General features: G+C 37.2%; 1 protein-coding gene and 1 long non-coding RNA gene across 4 annotated transcripts in view; one reads left to right on the forward strand and one right to left on the reverse strand.

Moving 5' to 3' along the window:
• GYPA (glycophorin A (MNS blood group)) overlaps positions 1-7,713 on the reverse strand; it is a 31,465-nt gene extending 23,752 nt beyond the window's left edge. For all 3 annotated transcript variants that reach the window (XM_057302170.2, XM_057302169.2, XM_003815831.7), the window contains exon 1: positions 7,594-7,713. In XM_057302170.2, the coding sequence (XP_057158153.2) occupies positions 7,594-7,630 (37 nt within the window). In that variant the 5' untranslated portion in view covers positions 7,631-7,713. The remainder of the gene's footprint in view (positions 1-7,593) is intronic.
• Positions 1-16,149, forward strand: part of LOC117980073 (uncharacterized) — a 91,688-nt gene that overhangs the window by 38,182 nt on the left and 37,357 nt on the right. The window contains exon 5 of the long non-coding RNA XR_008625234.2: positions 11,116-11,214. This is a non-coding gene — a long non-coding RNA (uncharacterized LOC117980073). The remainder of the gene's footprint in view (positions 1-11,115; positions 11,215-16,149) is intronic.

Raw genomic sequence — 16,149 nt, forward strand, 5'->3', positions numbered from 1 at the left:
TTCTGAGAGAGAATGCTTTCAAAAACATAAAGCTAGCTAATGGGACAATTACAAGCAGGCTATATACTTTAGAAACACATGAAAGGATAAGGGCAAATAAAACATAGTTAATATATCAAAAGAGCAGAAACAAGGAATCATAAAATATGAAATAGAATAACAGAAATAAGATACTAAATGTCAGTTGTGAATTAATGAATGCATATGGATTATGGTTTTGTATTAAAAGACAGAAACTTTTAGATTGAGTCAAAAGAGATAGGTTAGGACTGGTGCAATGGCTCATGCCTGTAATTCCAACACTTTGGGAGGCCGAGGCAGGTGGATTGCCTGAGCTCAGGAGTTGGAGACCAGCATGGGCAACACAGTGAAACCCTGTCTCTACTAAAATACAAAAAATTAACTGGGCGCGATGGTGTGCGCCTGTATTCTCAGCTACTTGGGAGGCTGAGGCGGGAGAATTGCTTGAACCCGGGAGGCAGAGGTTGCAGTGAGCCGAGATCATGCCACTGCACTCCAGCCTGGGCGACAGAATGAGACTCCATCTTCAAAATAAATAAATAAATACATATAAAACTGAACAGGAATAACCGTATTAATCTTAGGCAAAGTAGAATTAAGAGGAAAGACATTACAAACAATGAAAAAGATTTACTTGTGTCATTAAGCAATATATTTCACAGTGATTCTTAAGTAATTATGGACCATTATAGCCCAATAATACAGCAACGAGAAACATAAAGCAGAATAAGAAATTGGCAAAAATACAATACCATTGAGAAATTTTAAGTTTTCTCCCATTGTGATAGATCAAGAAAGCAAAAAAACAAATACAGAAAGTATCTGAAATATATCTGCTTGCAATCACAAGCTATTGATTTATATGATTTTTTGCTAACGAATCAATGAGGACAGATTTTATTAGGCATTCCCACATTCCCATACACTCATTTTGAAAGAACATTTCTGTATTTCCTGATACAATGTTTTTGAAGTCTGAATCTAGCAGAATAGTTCAGGAAAGGTAGCAAGGGGAGAACTTTTGTGGTCTTTTTCCTAGCAAAATGCAATTTCAGTGCCATGATCTCTATTCTCAGTTGCCTCAAATAGCTGTACTATTCATGTTTTATGTTTTGTATTTATTTCCTTCTATTTTGGTTTTTAAAAATATAATGATGACTGGGAAATAAGTGATAACATCAAAAGGAGGCCTCCAGAATTTAAAAACGTTTTCTATAGCCCATATAAAAAGGAGCAAAAGGCTAACATAACAGCCACACAGTTAGAGTTCCTTAGCTGCACCACGTGAGGAAGACAGACCGTCAACCTTCATTAAAGTCTTCAGCTTGGTGAAAGCACAGGCAGAACACTGAGTGACAATGTTGTAAGAGTAACGGAGCCAATCCAGGAACATCACTAGGTATGGTACAAGCAACATGACATATTCTCTAAGTGCACAGATTCTGCAGTGGAACTGCCTAGGCTCAAACTAATTCCTCTAGCAACTACCTGAGACCTTGCAAAATTTACATAATCTCTATATTTTTGTTCCATCATTATACATGGATTAGTCTCTACCTTATAGAGTTATTGAACAGGTTAAGTTAAAATGCACATAATTATTTTTTTGCAAGAATGGAAAACCTAATCCTAAAATTTCTATGAAATTGTGAGGGATCTAAATAGCCAAAACAATCTTGAAGAACAAAGTTTGGTGAATCACACTTCATGAATTAAAAATGTATAACCAAGTAACAGCAATAAAATCTGTGTGATTTTGCCCCAAGAACAGACATATTCTTAGGATAGAATTGAGACTCCAGAAATAAACTCATATATCCATGGCCAATTAACTTTCAAGAAGGGTGTCAAGACCATTCAGTGGGCAAAGGATAGTCTCTTCAACAAATGGTGCTGGGACAACTGCAAAATACTAAAGGTGGACTCTTAACATACAGCATATAGAAAAATTAACTGATAATAAACCAAAGATCTAAATATAAGAGAAGAACTACAAAACTCTTAGAAGAAAACATAGGGGGAAATTTTTATGACTTTAAATTTGACAATTATTTTTAGATATGATATCAAAAGCGTAAGCAGCAAAAGAAAAAAAAATAAATTGGACTTGAAAATGAAAAACATTTGTGCATCAAAGGACACTATCAAAAGTAAAAACAAAAATCTACAGAATGAAGGAAAAGATTTGCAAATAGTATATCTGATAAGACTCTTTATCCAGAACATAGAAAGAACTCTTACAACTTAGCAACACAAAAAGAAAAATAGATTGAAAAATGGGTGAAGGACTAGAACCAACATTTCTCCAAAGATATGCAAAATGCAGTTACCAACAATTACATGAGAAGATTCTCAGCGTCATTAGTTATTAGGAAAATGCAAGAAACCACAGTGAAAAACCATTTCATACCCTCTGAAATGGCTATAATTAAAAAAATGAAAAAGTACAATTTCTGGCAAGATTGTGGAGCAATTGGCACCTCATACACCCTGGTGAAAAGGTCAAAAGGTGCAGCTCCTGTGGAAAAGAGTTTAGCAGTTCCTTAGTAAGTTAAACATAAAATTACTATGACCCAGCAATTCTACCCCTATACATCTTTGAGTATTAAAAGTGGGTTCAAACAAAACTAGTACAGGAATATTTATAGCAGCACTATTCACAATAGCCAAAAGGTGGAAACAACACAAATTTTAATCAAATGATGGATCGATAAGCAAAATGTGATATGCCAACCCAAATTTTAATCAAATGATGGATGGATAAACAAAATGAGATATACCAACACAATTATAAAAGGAATGAAATACTGATACATGCTACAATATGGATGAACTTTAAACACATTATTTTAAGTGAAAGAGGACATACACAAAAGACTACCTATTATATGATTCCATTTATATGAAATATCTACAATGGGTATATCTGTAGATGTAGAAAACAAATTAGTGGTTTTCAGGGACTGGAGGAATTGGAAGTGGCTGGTAATGGGTAAGAGGTTTCCTTTTGGAGTGATGAAAATGTTCTGGAAATAGATAATGGTGATGGGTGTGCATCATTTTGACTGCATTAAATGCTACCCATTGTACACTTTAAAATGGTTCAAATGGTAAATTTATATTATGTGTATTTTACTACAATTTTAAAAATTAAGTGTATGTAAATTGCTTAGAACAGTGCATGGCACAAAGTAAGTGCTATTATCAGTGTTGGTTATTATTATTCAGAACCTGCCTCTGTATGGAACCTAACCTGCTGTATATAAATCTAGGGATGGAAATACAAAAGTTGATCAAATAGCTGTTTATAGAACTTTGTACATTACAAACAAAGATGACATCATTTTTCCCATGCTTACATATAATAATTTGGGTTAGACAGAAATTCTTAATACATATCACAAATAAATTGTATAGTCATAGTCTATGACCAACGTACAAAAATTAAAGACTTCTTAGAAAGCAGAGATTGTGTTTGTTCGGTTTACTTTTTAAAATATATTAAAACTTGTCCTGATTATATTATATGGTTTTCTTTGCAGAAATTTTAGAAAGTATTTAAAATGAGAAAAAAAAAACTTGCAATCCCAACACTCAGAGATAAACCTGGAATTTTTTTTCAACATTTTTGCTTTAGTTTTAGTTTAGTTCATTTATCACAGAAAACTACACAGATAGGTACTTACTAAAGATGTGGATATGATAATAATGGCTGGAAATCTATGATGTAAAAATGTAGGTCCAGCCTGATTTTGTCAGCACCATATAAGTAGGATTGGGTTTTTTTGAGCAAAAGATATTACATTTGCAGTTGGTGTCAAAATATAATCTATAAAGATAACTTGGGGAAATTCCCCAAAAGTATACTTCTCAAATAGTCTCACAGATGTTTTGAATAATTTTCTAGAAACCAAGGTGAAAAGAAATTTATCACAAGAATGTGAAGCTAAATTTCCTAATTTAAAATCACTACGAAGTAAGTTTGAGATACCATCCCTACTTTCCCCTCTATTCAGACCTTCTCTGCAAAGGAGTTCACAGTGGGTGTCTGTTTCTTTCTAAACACCCTATTTCACACCATGCTAAAGATACTTATAGGTTTGGCAACTAGTCCAGCTCATCTCAGGCTGAATTTTGGGGATTCATTGGGGTTTACAGATGAAAAATGATTGTAGATACCATCTACTCGGCGCTTTATTGAATAGGCACAAGAAAACTGAGGCCCACAGGTGTTAAATGATTTTTCATGGCTAAACTAGTCTGCCACAAAATTCTGGTCATTTGTCATTTGTCATTTTGAGTAGTTGATATTGACTGCCTACTATGTGGCTGACAATGTGTGGGACACATAAGCGAAGACACAGGTTTTTCTTTTCAAGAATTTATAGTCATGTATTCCCTGGCATACAGTTCCTGTAACTCTTTCCTGTACCAATTAAATAGCAGCTAGCAAGGCTCTCTTCTTGGATCCCTGAAAAAAAAAAAAAAAAAGAGATGCCTTGTTTCTTCACTTAACATGTGTTCTCAGACTGATGTACCTGCAGGGGTATGAGTCAGATGCACAGGGTAATAATGATCTGTCTATGCGGAGCACTCACTGTGTCTAACCAGATGAAAACAAATATTTCCTCTTTCCTTTCCTCCTCCCCTTCCTCCTGTCTCTTCCCTTCCCTTCTCTCTTCTCCCTTCTTGCCTCCCTCTCTCTCTCCCTCCTCTCTTCTTTCCTTCCTTCTTTTTTCCTTTTCTTTCTTCCTTCCTCTCCCTCTCTGCTTATCTCTCCTTCTCCCTCCCTTCACCTCCTTCCTTGCTTATTCAACCAATATGCTACTATAAATACCAATCGGGAACTGTGCTAGATTCTGGGGATACACGGATGAATAAAGTAGGCATGATGATATCATACCAGTGCCTTTGTTTCCTCCAATTAAATTAGTATATTATGACCTAGAATGCAAATTTTGTATGAATTTTTAAGTAAACACAAAAAGCTTTTGGAGACTCCTGGTTTATGCCATAATTTCCTAGTCGAAGTGATATAGTATTGTATTTTCAAATTGGTTCTTAGCTTCAGAATCTGATTTTCAGATTAAAGCTCCAGCTTTTCCTTGAAAACATTAACTTACCTCCTGTTTCAGAATTTTTGCTCTTGCTCTTCCCTCTGCCTTCCGTCCTCTTTTGCCAGAATTTTCAGGGTTGGCTCCGTCTCCTTGTTCCACATTTAGCATGAATGTCATCTACTCAGAAAATAACTCCCTGCTACCCTTTTCTTAAGCAGCTTTCGGCATTCATGTTTATCATCTTACCTGGTTTTATATGCTTTGTATTAGTTTTGACTGTTTTTATCTTATTTTAATAAGACAGTTGTTGTTCCATTTATTATCTGCATTCCCTCCCACCATCCACTGCGCCCACCCTCCGTGTATCCTCCATGGGAGCCCATTTTTCTTCCTGCTGTGGGCTCAGTGTCTGGTTCACAATCTGACATGTAATGACTGAATCATCAAATGAGTGCAGGAATTCAGGGACTGGGAATCAAGTCATATTAGAAAAAATGGATTCTCCATTTGGAAGGAGATCTCTGGTAAGTTTAGAATTAGAAATATCGGCTTTATTCTTAAGATTCCTGGAGAAAGCAAGGCAATCATCTTTTTTTTTATAGCAACATAAAAGAAAAAAAAAGAAAAAGACTTCACCATGTTTACTCTTCAGCTAATCAGTATGGGGGAAAAACTTGATCTTACACCTTTCTGTTATACTATAAAGTAGCCACATCAAGAGAGTTTCCTTGGAGGGTTTCTGAAGCTACGAAGATGATAACAGCTTGGGTACTGGAGACCATTGTAGCTTTCAGGGTCATCTTGCCCCAATGACCTCTTTATCAAGTGCCATTTAAGGCTTTAATACACTATCTGCTTGTGTAGTTGTAGAAATTTTTAAAAAAATCATTTCTTTGCCAGGAACCCTTTCCAAATTTGGGGCACTTGTAAGTCACACAGAGTTTTCCCAAATGCTGGGCACACCCCCAGTAGAGTATGCAGTGTCTAATTTTGCTTGAGTTACATCCAGTTTGGTTTGCCCCATGGAGCAACACAAAGAATACATCTTTTTTCTGTGTAATAGCACTTCAAATATATGAATATATATACAAATATTACACTACATCCCTTTCATTTGTTTTCTTTTCTTCAAACTAAATGTTTTCATACTTTTCTGCTTAAAAAATTAGAGTAGCTATGTTTGTTTTCTGTTTTCTTTCTGTAATTTTCTTTTCTCTCTGACTTTTCAGAAATCACCAATCACATACGTAGGTTTGTTCCCTAGTCTGTAACTATTGATAGCTACTACTTATTTTAATAATATATTATTAATACTTATTAATCATGATAGTTAATTCTAATCACAGAAAATGCAGAGTAAGCTTAACATTTTACTTTGTTTCTGGCATCAGTATGTGTATTCCATTAAATATTTTGTTTAATCTTTATACAATTATTATGAGGTAAGTACCAACATTGCCTGCATTTTAAAGACGAGGACACATAAAAATGTGGGCACGTAATTTGCCTTAATGTTCCCCAGCCTTGAGAAGTAAAACTAGATTTGAACCCAGTTCTGTCTGTTCCTCATGCCTGTGCTCTTAACTTTTGCACTATTTTATCCTCCCCTAGGGTATCTTAGAAAATGCTGATCTCTCTTCCCTGTATGCTACAGAGTGCTCAGTAGATCCTTGATACTTGCTCTCACTTGGGTTACAGCAATGTCTAATAGACTCAGAATGTTTCAAGCAACTGCCTGCCCGCTGTGTGCTGGGCACTAGTATTGCTAACACATAAGCACTGCACTTGAGAGGATGTTTAACTATAATATTCTCAGAAAGAGGCCAAAATCATGTTAATTTAAGACACTAAATTAATAATTAAATTTAAACTAAGTTAAATTCAACTTATTGAATTAATACAATTTAATAATAACCCTATGATATTTCTTTATTTTAATGGATTTAAATTTCTCCTAAAATTCACAGGATACCTAAGCCAGTAAGAGTTGTTTTTGTTTTTGTTTCTTCCTATGTGACACTTTAGTAATGGACCCACAGAGAAGCGAACAACTCCCCACGGTTTCAGTGTTCATGCTTTTGGCTTCTCGCCATTTGGCAGAAATAGGAAATTATACCTTTTTAAAACTAAAAGCCATATAGCTACCAACATCTTCGTTAATAACTCTTTAGTTTGTAAATGAATCTCCTTATAACTCAAACAAAGCAATACATTTATTCACAGAGAGGTATTTCTCATAGCATTTGATAAAATTATTTTAATTGTAGCTAGACTTAGAATTGAAGTAAGCTTCTCATACTAGAAAACTGGATTTGGCCATAAATACTGGGCTCCCTTGTGCCATTTCCCCCACATTGGTAGCTGAGTTCCAGTAAAATCCATCCACCAGACTGGAAGAGGAAATACTACTCATTTATTGATTTAAATAAGATAGAACTAAAATAGGGTAGTTCATATTTTATTCTATGATCTCATACCCAATATAACAGAACCAAGATGAAATAAAATCACTTACCTGACAATAGTAATACAAAGATTATTTTTCCATACATCCTGAGATCATGAGCTGGTTCCTGAAGTTAGTGCAAAAAAACTACCAAAGACAACTGCAAGTGTCAGTGTCTGACCTTAGCCTGCTAGCTGTTATCTTCCAGGCCCACCTTCCTGCGGCCATCATCAGCTGATAAGCAGGGGAGGCATTTTAAATGAAGCAAGTTGTTAAGCGCCTGTTAATAAAGATACATGGATATCTTGGGGCTATGAAAGTGGTAAGTACAATTTTCACTGCAAGGAACAGGTGGCTACTTGTGATATTAACTTTGCATAAGTTAAGTGGGCATGGTAAGGTGGTAGACAGGAGCCACCCAACTGGACAAAGAACTGGACTATGAATCTCTGAGGCCAGGGCACGTGCCAGGCTGAGGTAGCTGTTGTGGAGCCATGGACCTTCTCATTTCTAATGTCAAGACCCGGTGGTCCAAATGAAAGTGACTTCCTATATGTGAAATGAACGTATTTGAGAAATTTAAATCATTTGAGTGTTCTGAGATTCTGAAATACTCCCAAACTCATGGTGAGCCACACAGCAATGTAAGAGACATGAGATGCAACAGATCTTTCAGTGAAAATAGAGTTTGAACTGAAGAGCTAGTACTGCGCAGCTATGAAACCAGTGAGCTGTTTCTGTCTGAAATATACCTTGCTAAGTAAGCATAAATGAATACCAAGACAATAAATGCAAACAGTCAGAAACAAAACCCAACAAACCAAAAACCTTATGAGTAAAGTAGGTTAAAATGAAAGGTATGAAAATGTGAGGAAGCTCAATTTTAAAGGGAGACAGAACAAAAAATATAAATTAGGTCTGAAATGGTTCAACAGAAGGTGACTGGATACTCCATCTCAATCATCTTACTTCCTGTAAGATTTTTGTGAAAGTCTTTCCTGCCTTACCCAGAAAATCAATTTGCTATGTGAGCAATTTGCCACATATAACATACATACATATTTACCCAAAGTGTGGTTTAAAAAAATCATTTATGAAGCTAATGTTTGCAGCTTCAGGAAACTGGGCGACAGAGAAAAAAATTTATTTACTGGAGAAAGATGGAGATAAGTATCAGCAGAGCATCCCAGAGAGGGAGGAGCCTGAGAATGAGGGACTAGTGGATGGAGGCAGCGGAGATGCAGACTTGGGGAGGATGGAAGAATGAATGACACAGAGGGGGTAATCTGAGCAGCAGGACAAGAATCCAGAGTGCCTCTTAAGGCCCTGCCAATTCATGTAAAACAACTCCAGCAAATTTTATTAAAAAGTTAAAATTAAACAATACATAATAAATTAATACCTTCTATAAATTCAGTGTTTGTTATGGCTGGATATCAGATTGAGTTGCAGGAATAGTGCTCAAGAGTCAGCCAAGTAAAGGAAATGTAGTTGATATTCATATAAGCAGTAAGAATTATTTCACACAATTTTATATTGACAAAGGGAGAGCGCTTTGCATGAGTCTTAAAAATGCTATTTCTGAAAATGGGTAAATAAATGTCACTATTCTTACGATGGACTATTAGAGCAACTATTAAAATCATGTTTTCAAAAATAAAGATATGGAGACTCAGGATAAAATGGATAAGTGGAAAACAGCAAGATCTGAAAATTGTATATACACAAATAAAATCCTATTGGATTCTTTTTTCCTCTGGGTTGTGCTGTCTTCACCTGGAATACACCTACTCCTTTTTAGGTGGCCTCCAATTCTGCTTGGGGTCTCAATTGAATAGTACTTCCTCCACGAAGCCTTCCCTGACTTCCTGTCTTTGTCAGGTGCCCCTGCTCTATACTTGTGTGGTTTCATCTTCTTCTCTTATCATAGGACTTATTACACTACATTGCAATCATTGTGTCTCTACTGGACTACAGTTTTTAAGTGGGCACACCCTATGACTATTTTATTTACCAATGAGTGCTTGGGGCACACTTGACAATAAATATTTCTCAAATCAATAAATGACAAATAAATATTGCAGTGCAGAGGAAAGCAACTTCTCACGGGCAGTCCTGGGTGTATAGGCTGATCATTTTTTATATATCCTGCGGGTAACCTATGTCATGTCCTAGCTTCAGGTTCCCTCCAGTATGGAGGTCCATTGCTAAGGCAGGAAGGGGAAAATGAAAAGGAAACTCAACCTAAAATTCAGCTTTCATACCTTCTTCAGCCTGGACTGGTCAGACTCTGAGAGTGCTTTCTCTTCCATGACCTCCCACTTTCCTTTCCTGCAGAATCACATCGTTAGCAATTCTCTAAACTCCTGTAGTGCTGACACATGCCTGTTTATTAACACCTGTCTCAGGTTGTTGTGAACAATCTGTTGGTTTGTATTTGTGGGTCCTGTCTCTGTTGTTCTGTTTCCAGCATCTGGCACAATGCCCTATAGAGTACCTGGACCTATTAAAGTAAGTCAAAACCTGGAGGGTTCTCAATGAGGAAATCAGAGGTCAGATTCAGCACCTCACACAGGGTGTGAGGGACAGAGCCGTATAGTGCCCTCTAGTGGCCTATCTGCACAATGGAAGGAAAAAATGTGAGCCCTGAAAATGCAACAGAAAAAACATATACATCAGATTACATATTTCTTTTTCAGGCATTCCCTAATCTTCCTTAATTTTTTCAAAAATATTTTTACTGAAGTACACATTCAGAATTATCATAAAATTCTACCTATGAGCTATATCATGCAAATTATTAGATAAATCCACATCTTTTAAGAATTTTGACTCTTTGCATAAAATAAAACAAGTACTTTTGAGGCATTTGATCAAACATAAAAAACTTATCCAATTTTCTTGATACTACATGTCTTTAAGCTATTTTTTGAATTGCCTGAGTCATTTCTATGACGTAGTTAAGAAGGATGAAGTTCAATGTTATAATCTAGGAAAGGCAACTTGGATCGATCAACACAAACTTATACCTTGCTTGTTTCATGACAGAGAACCATTCATTTTTGTCAATTACTTATCTCTCAACTATTTCAGGCTTAGATTATTCCTGAAGATGGTTGCATGCTAGTCTGATCTGCCAGTGGAGAAGTGTGCTTTTCATGTTTTGCATGGAGGAGTGGAGAACAGGGGAGGGGCAGGAAAGTGGAGGCACTGTGGTTTATACTACTAACCTCCTTGGTACCTCGTTGCCTTAGAATTGTCCAGCCTGCTTTGCCAGAGTAATCTAAGAACTTTCCCTGACCTTTGTTAGTTTATCGTTTCAAAATTTTTTTAAATAAAAAAACAACTACAAGGTAAGATAAATGTAACGCTCAAAATAACCCTGTTAGAGAGGCAGAACAGATATTAGCATTCTTATTTTATATATGAGCAAACTATGGAATGGAAAAGAGATTATGGGTGTATTACCTGATTTGATTTGCCCTAAGTGTTTTTTAAACGTATGGATTTAGCTGCCAACATTTAAAAAGAAGGTATATTTTAATTAAAAATCAGGAATTGATTTAATTAAAAATTTGGCTCCTCTTACAGGAAGATCTGGCAAGAGTTAGCGTGCAGTTCTACATTGTGACAATCCATGAGAGCTAAGGACTGGCTGTCTCTTGGGACAAATAGGCTTTCTTGAGTCTGGTAAGTGCTCCACCTGATGCTTGCTTCCATTTCTTAGATTAGGTTCTACTGTGGTAAGGCCTCAACATCTCAGTGTCTTGCAGCAACACTGGTTCATTTCCTACTCACATTACATTTGGTCTATGACGGTGACAAGTTCCAGGATCAAGACTGAAGGAGCCACTCCCGTTTGGAATATGCTGTTCTTGTTGCAAACTGGGGGAAAAAGGCCAAATAAGGAATGGCTTTTAATGCTTCCTCTCAGACATGGTATGTGTTATTTTTTTTTCTCACATTCTATTAGCCAAAGTAAATCAGTGGCCAAGCTGACCTCAATGAGACAAGTAAATATAATTCTTCCAAATGGAAGTCCTGCAAGTCATAGTTCAATGGTGAGGATATATAAAACACTTACAGGAAGGGCCCTAATAATTGGGAGCAAAAACGCAATCCATCACATGCATTTATACTCTTTCTAAGCTTTTGGCATTTGGGTTTGGAAATCTAATTTATTTAGGAGTCTTCTTCAACACCTTCTAGTGATGAGATTTCTTTAACCCAGTTTTCAGTTTCCTTTCTTTAAAATTATAATAAGATGTGATGTGTGTTGAAGAAACCCCAGAAGTGAGAAACTCTCATCACTACAATGGTGACGTAGACAGTGATAAACTGTTCCCAGTTGCCTCTAAGTCCATCGTGCTATACTGCTGGAATCAGGTATCATACATAATCTTTCTGCTGAGAATTGATAGGTCCAGCTTGTTCTACATCCAAATAATAATTCAACACATGATTTGTGAGCACCTACTGGGCACTGTGCCAAGTGTGGAAGACACAACCTTCAGTAACTCCAGTTTCCCTTCAGGAACTGACAGCTTAATTGGGAAACAAATTAAGAAGGCAACTGCATTATGGAGTGTCAAGTGGATGATAGTAGTAAGCAAAGGGTGTTATAAGAGTACATAAGAGGGGTACCTAACTCAGACTTGGGGTTCTGGAAAGGTTTTCCAGAGCAAGCAATGAGACCTAAAGGATGAGTAGACAAGTCACGGGAGAAGTAAGAACATTTTAAGCAGAGAAAACAGCATGAGCAATGGTCTGATATCAAGAAAGAGAGAGATAGTGCAAGAGTACACAATGTAGTAGTTTTCAAAACTGTTTGAAATTTTAATCTCACATTTGTTCTTTTCAATGTCTAGGATATCAATTCATTCTGCCGTTTATGTTTGTAAACATGAATTTAGCCCTGTTTCTCTATATGAATACTAGAGGAAGTATATTGATAAAAGAAAAGGAACAAATATGTAGTCATTTCTAAGATTTATTTTTATTAAAATGTAACACTCACAAACTGTAAGTGTCTAACTCATATATATATATATACACAAACATACACACACACACACACACACATACATGAGTATATGTGTGAAACTGTCACTCAAATCAAGACATAGAACATTTCAGATGTATTCCAGAGATCATGGTGGATGGGAGGCAGGACTGGATTGCAGCTCCCACTTGGACAGACACAGCAGCGTGTGGAGGCTTGTATCATGAACTTTGACTGCAGGAATAAATCAGGAAAGCTGAGAGAACCCACAGACCCTCTGAAGGAAGTGAATTGCTCCTGCAGGTCTCAGGAGACACCCCAAATGCTGTGGGAGCCCAAACTGCAAACTGTGGAAGTGGGAAAGGGGAATAGTCAGCTCCTGAACACACATCCTCACTGGGGAACCTATAGGTCTAGATCACAGGAGAAGATTTTGACCTTACTTGGAGCTGAGTCAATTTAGAGAGCCAAGTGACATACACCGCTAGAGAAAGCAGCACGAAAAGTCCTGTGGGCTCACTGGGTTCCCTAGCCATCCATTTCTGCCTTGCCTCTCAGGGGTCCTTGAGGAGGGCTACCAGAGGCACTGGGAAATGGTCACAAAGAGAAGGAAACTTCCAGCTGAACTTTGTAACAATTTGAACAGATTGAGAAGTCTCCTGGCCAGAACTTGGGGGAGGGCATGAATCCAGTGTGCAGACTCCACAGGTGGGGAAGTACCAAAGCCCTACTTGCTTTTGCAGCTGGGAGGCTGGTAGCCTGGGCAGAATCTCAGCCCTGCTCACCCACTTCCTGGAAACAGACTCAGCGCTGTTGTAGGGGCTATGGTGGGAGTGAGACCACCCCTGTGGGTTATGTGGGAGCTGGGTGAGGCCTGTGACTTCAACTTCCCTGACACCCTGCATGGGATAAAAATCAGGGATAAAAATCACTACAGCTCTGTCCTCAGGAAGCCACATCCCTAGGAAAAGGGAGAGAGTACTACATCAAGGGAACACCCCGTGGAACAAAAGAATCTGAACAACAGCCTTGAGCCCTAGACTTTCCCTCTGACAGAGCCTACCCAAAGGAGAAGAAACCAGAAAGCCAACTGTGGTAATATGACAAAACAAGGTTTTTTAACATCCCCCCCAAAATCTCACTAGCTTACCAGCAATGGATCCAAATGAAGAAGAAATCCCTGATTTACCTGGAAAACAATTCAGAAGGTTAGTTATTAAGCTAATCAAGGAGGTACCAAAAAAGGCAAAGCCCAATTTAAGGAAGTGAAAAAAAAAAGATAAAATGATACAAGAAATGAGGGGAGAAATTTTCAATTAAATAGATAGCATAAATAACAAACAATCAAAACTTCAGGAAAAAATGGATGCACTTGTAGAAATGCAAAATGCTCTGGAAAGTCTCAGCAATAGATTCCAACAAGCAAAAGAAAGAACTTCAGAGCTCGAAGACGAGGTTTTCAAATTAACCCAAACCAACAAAGACAAAGAAAAAAGAATAAGAAAATACAAGCAAAGCCTGCAAGAAGTCTGGGATTATGTTAAACAACCAAACTAAGAATTATCAGCCTTCTTGAGGAAGAAGAGAAATCTAAGTTTGGAAAACATATTTTGGGGAATAATCAAGGAAAACTTCCCGGCCTTGCTAGAGACCTAAACATCCAAATACAAGTTCAAAGAACACCTGGGAAATACATTGCAAAAAATCATTGCCTAGGCATACTGTCATCAGGTTATCTAAAGTTAAGATGAGGGAAAGAATCTTAAGAGCTGTGAGGTAAATGGACGAGTTAACCTATAAAGGAAAACCTATCAGATCAACAGCAGATTTCTCAGCAGAAACTCTATAGACTAGAAGGGATTTCGGCCCTATCTTCAGCCTCCTTAAACAAAATAATTATCAGCCAAGAATTTGTATCCACCGAAACTAAGCCTCATAAATGGAGGAAAGATACAGTCTTTTTCAGACAAACAAATGCTGAGAGAATTTGGCACTACCAAGCCAGAACTACAGGAACTGCTAAAAGGAGCTATAAATGTTGAAACAAATTCTGGAACAACATTAAAACAGAGCCTCTTTAAAGCATAAATATTACAGGACCTATACAACAACAACAAACAAACAACAACAACAACAAAAGGTATACAGACAAGAAATAGCACAATGAATGGAATGGTACCTCACATCTCGATACTAACATTGAATATAAATGGCCTAAATGCTCCACTTAAAAGATACAGAATTAAAGAATGGATAAGAATTCATAAAGCAGCTATTTGCTCCCTCCATGAGACTCAACTGACACATAAGGACTCACATAAACTTAAGGTAAAGGGGTAGAAAGAGACATTCCACGCAAATGCAACCAGAAGCAATCAGGAGCAGCTTTTCTTTTCTTTTTTTTTTAAATTTTGTTATTATTGTACTTTAAATTTTAGGGTACATGTGCACAACGTGCAGGTTTGTTACATATATATACATGTGCCATGTTGGTGTGCTGCACCCATTTACTCATCATTTAGCATTAGGTATATCTCCTAATGCTATCCCTCCCCGCTCCCCCCACACCACAACAGTCCCTGGTGTGTGATGTTCCCCTTCCTGTGTCCATGTGTTCTCATTGTTCAGTTCCCACCTATGAGTGAGAACATGTGGTGTTTGGTTTTTTGTCCTTGCGATAGTTTGCTGAGAATGATGGTTTCCAGTTTTATCCATGTCCCTACAAAGGACATGAGCTCATCATTTTTTATGGCTGCATAGTATTCCATGGTGTATATGTGCCACATTTTCTTAATCCAGTCTATCATTGTTGGACATTTGGCTTGGTTCCAAGTCTTTGCTATTGTGAATAGTGATGCAATAAACATACGTGTGCATGTGTCTTTATAGCAGCATGATTTGTAATCCTTTGGGTATATACCCAGTAATGGGATGGCTGGCTCAAATGGTATCTCTAGTTCTATATCCCTGAGGAATCACCACACTGACTTTCACAATGGTTGAACTAGTTTACAGTCCCACCAACAGTGTAAAAGGGTTCCTATTTCTCCACATCCTCTCCAGCACCTGTTGTTTCCCGACTTTTTAATGATCACTATCCTAACTGGTGTGAGATGGTATCTCATTGTGGTTTTGATTTGCATTTCTCTGATGGCCAGTGATGATGAGCATTTTTTCATGTGTCTGTTGGCTGCATAAATGTCTTCTTTTGAGAAGTGTCTGTTCATATCCTTTGCCCACTTTTTGATGGGGTAGTTTTTTTTTTATTGTAAATTTGTTTGAGTTCATTGTAGATTCTGGATATTAGCCCTTTGTCAGATGAGTAGGTTGTAAACATTTTCTCCCATTTTGTAGGTTTCCTGTTCACTCTGATGGTAGTTTCTTTTGCTGTGCAGAAGCTCTTTAGTTTAATTAGATCCCATTTGTCAATTTTGGCTTTTGTTGCCATTGCTTTTGGTGTTTTAGACATGAAGTCCTTGCCCATGCCTATGTCCTGAATGGTATTGCCTAGGTTTTCTTCTAGGGTTTTTATGGTTTCAGGTCTAACATTTAAGTCTTTAATCCATCTTGAATTAATTTTTGTATAAGGTGTAAGGAAGGGATCCAGTTTCAGGTTTCTCCAT

This window comes from Pan paniscus, chromosome 3 (assembly GCF_029289425.2).
Source record: "Pan paniscus chromosome 3, NHGRI_mPanPan1-v2.0_pri, whole genome shotgun sequence".
Lineage (NCBI taxonomy): Eukaryota > Metazoa > Chordata > Mammalia > Primates > Hominidae > Pan > Pan paniscus.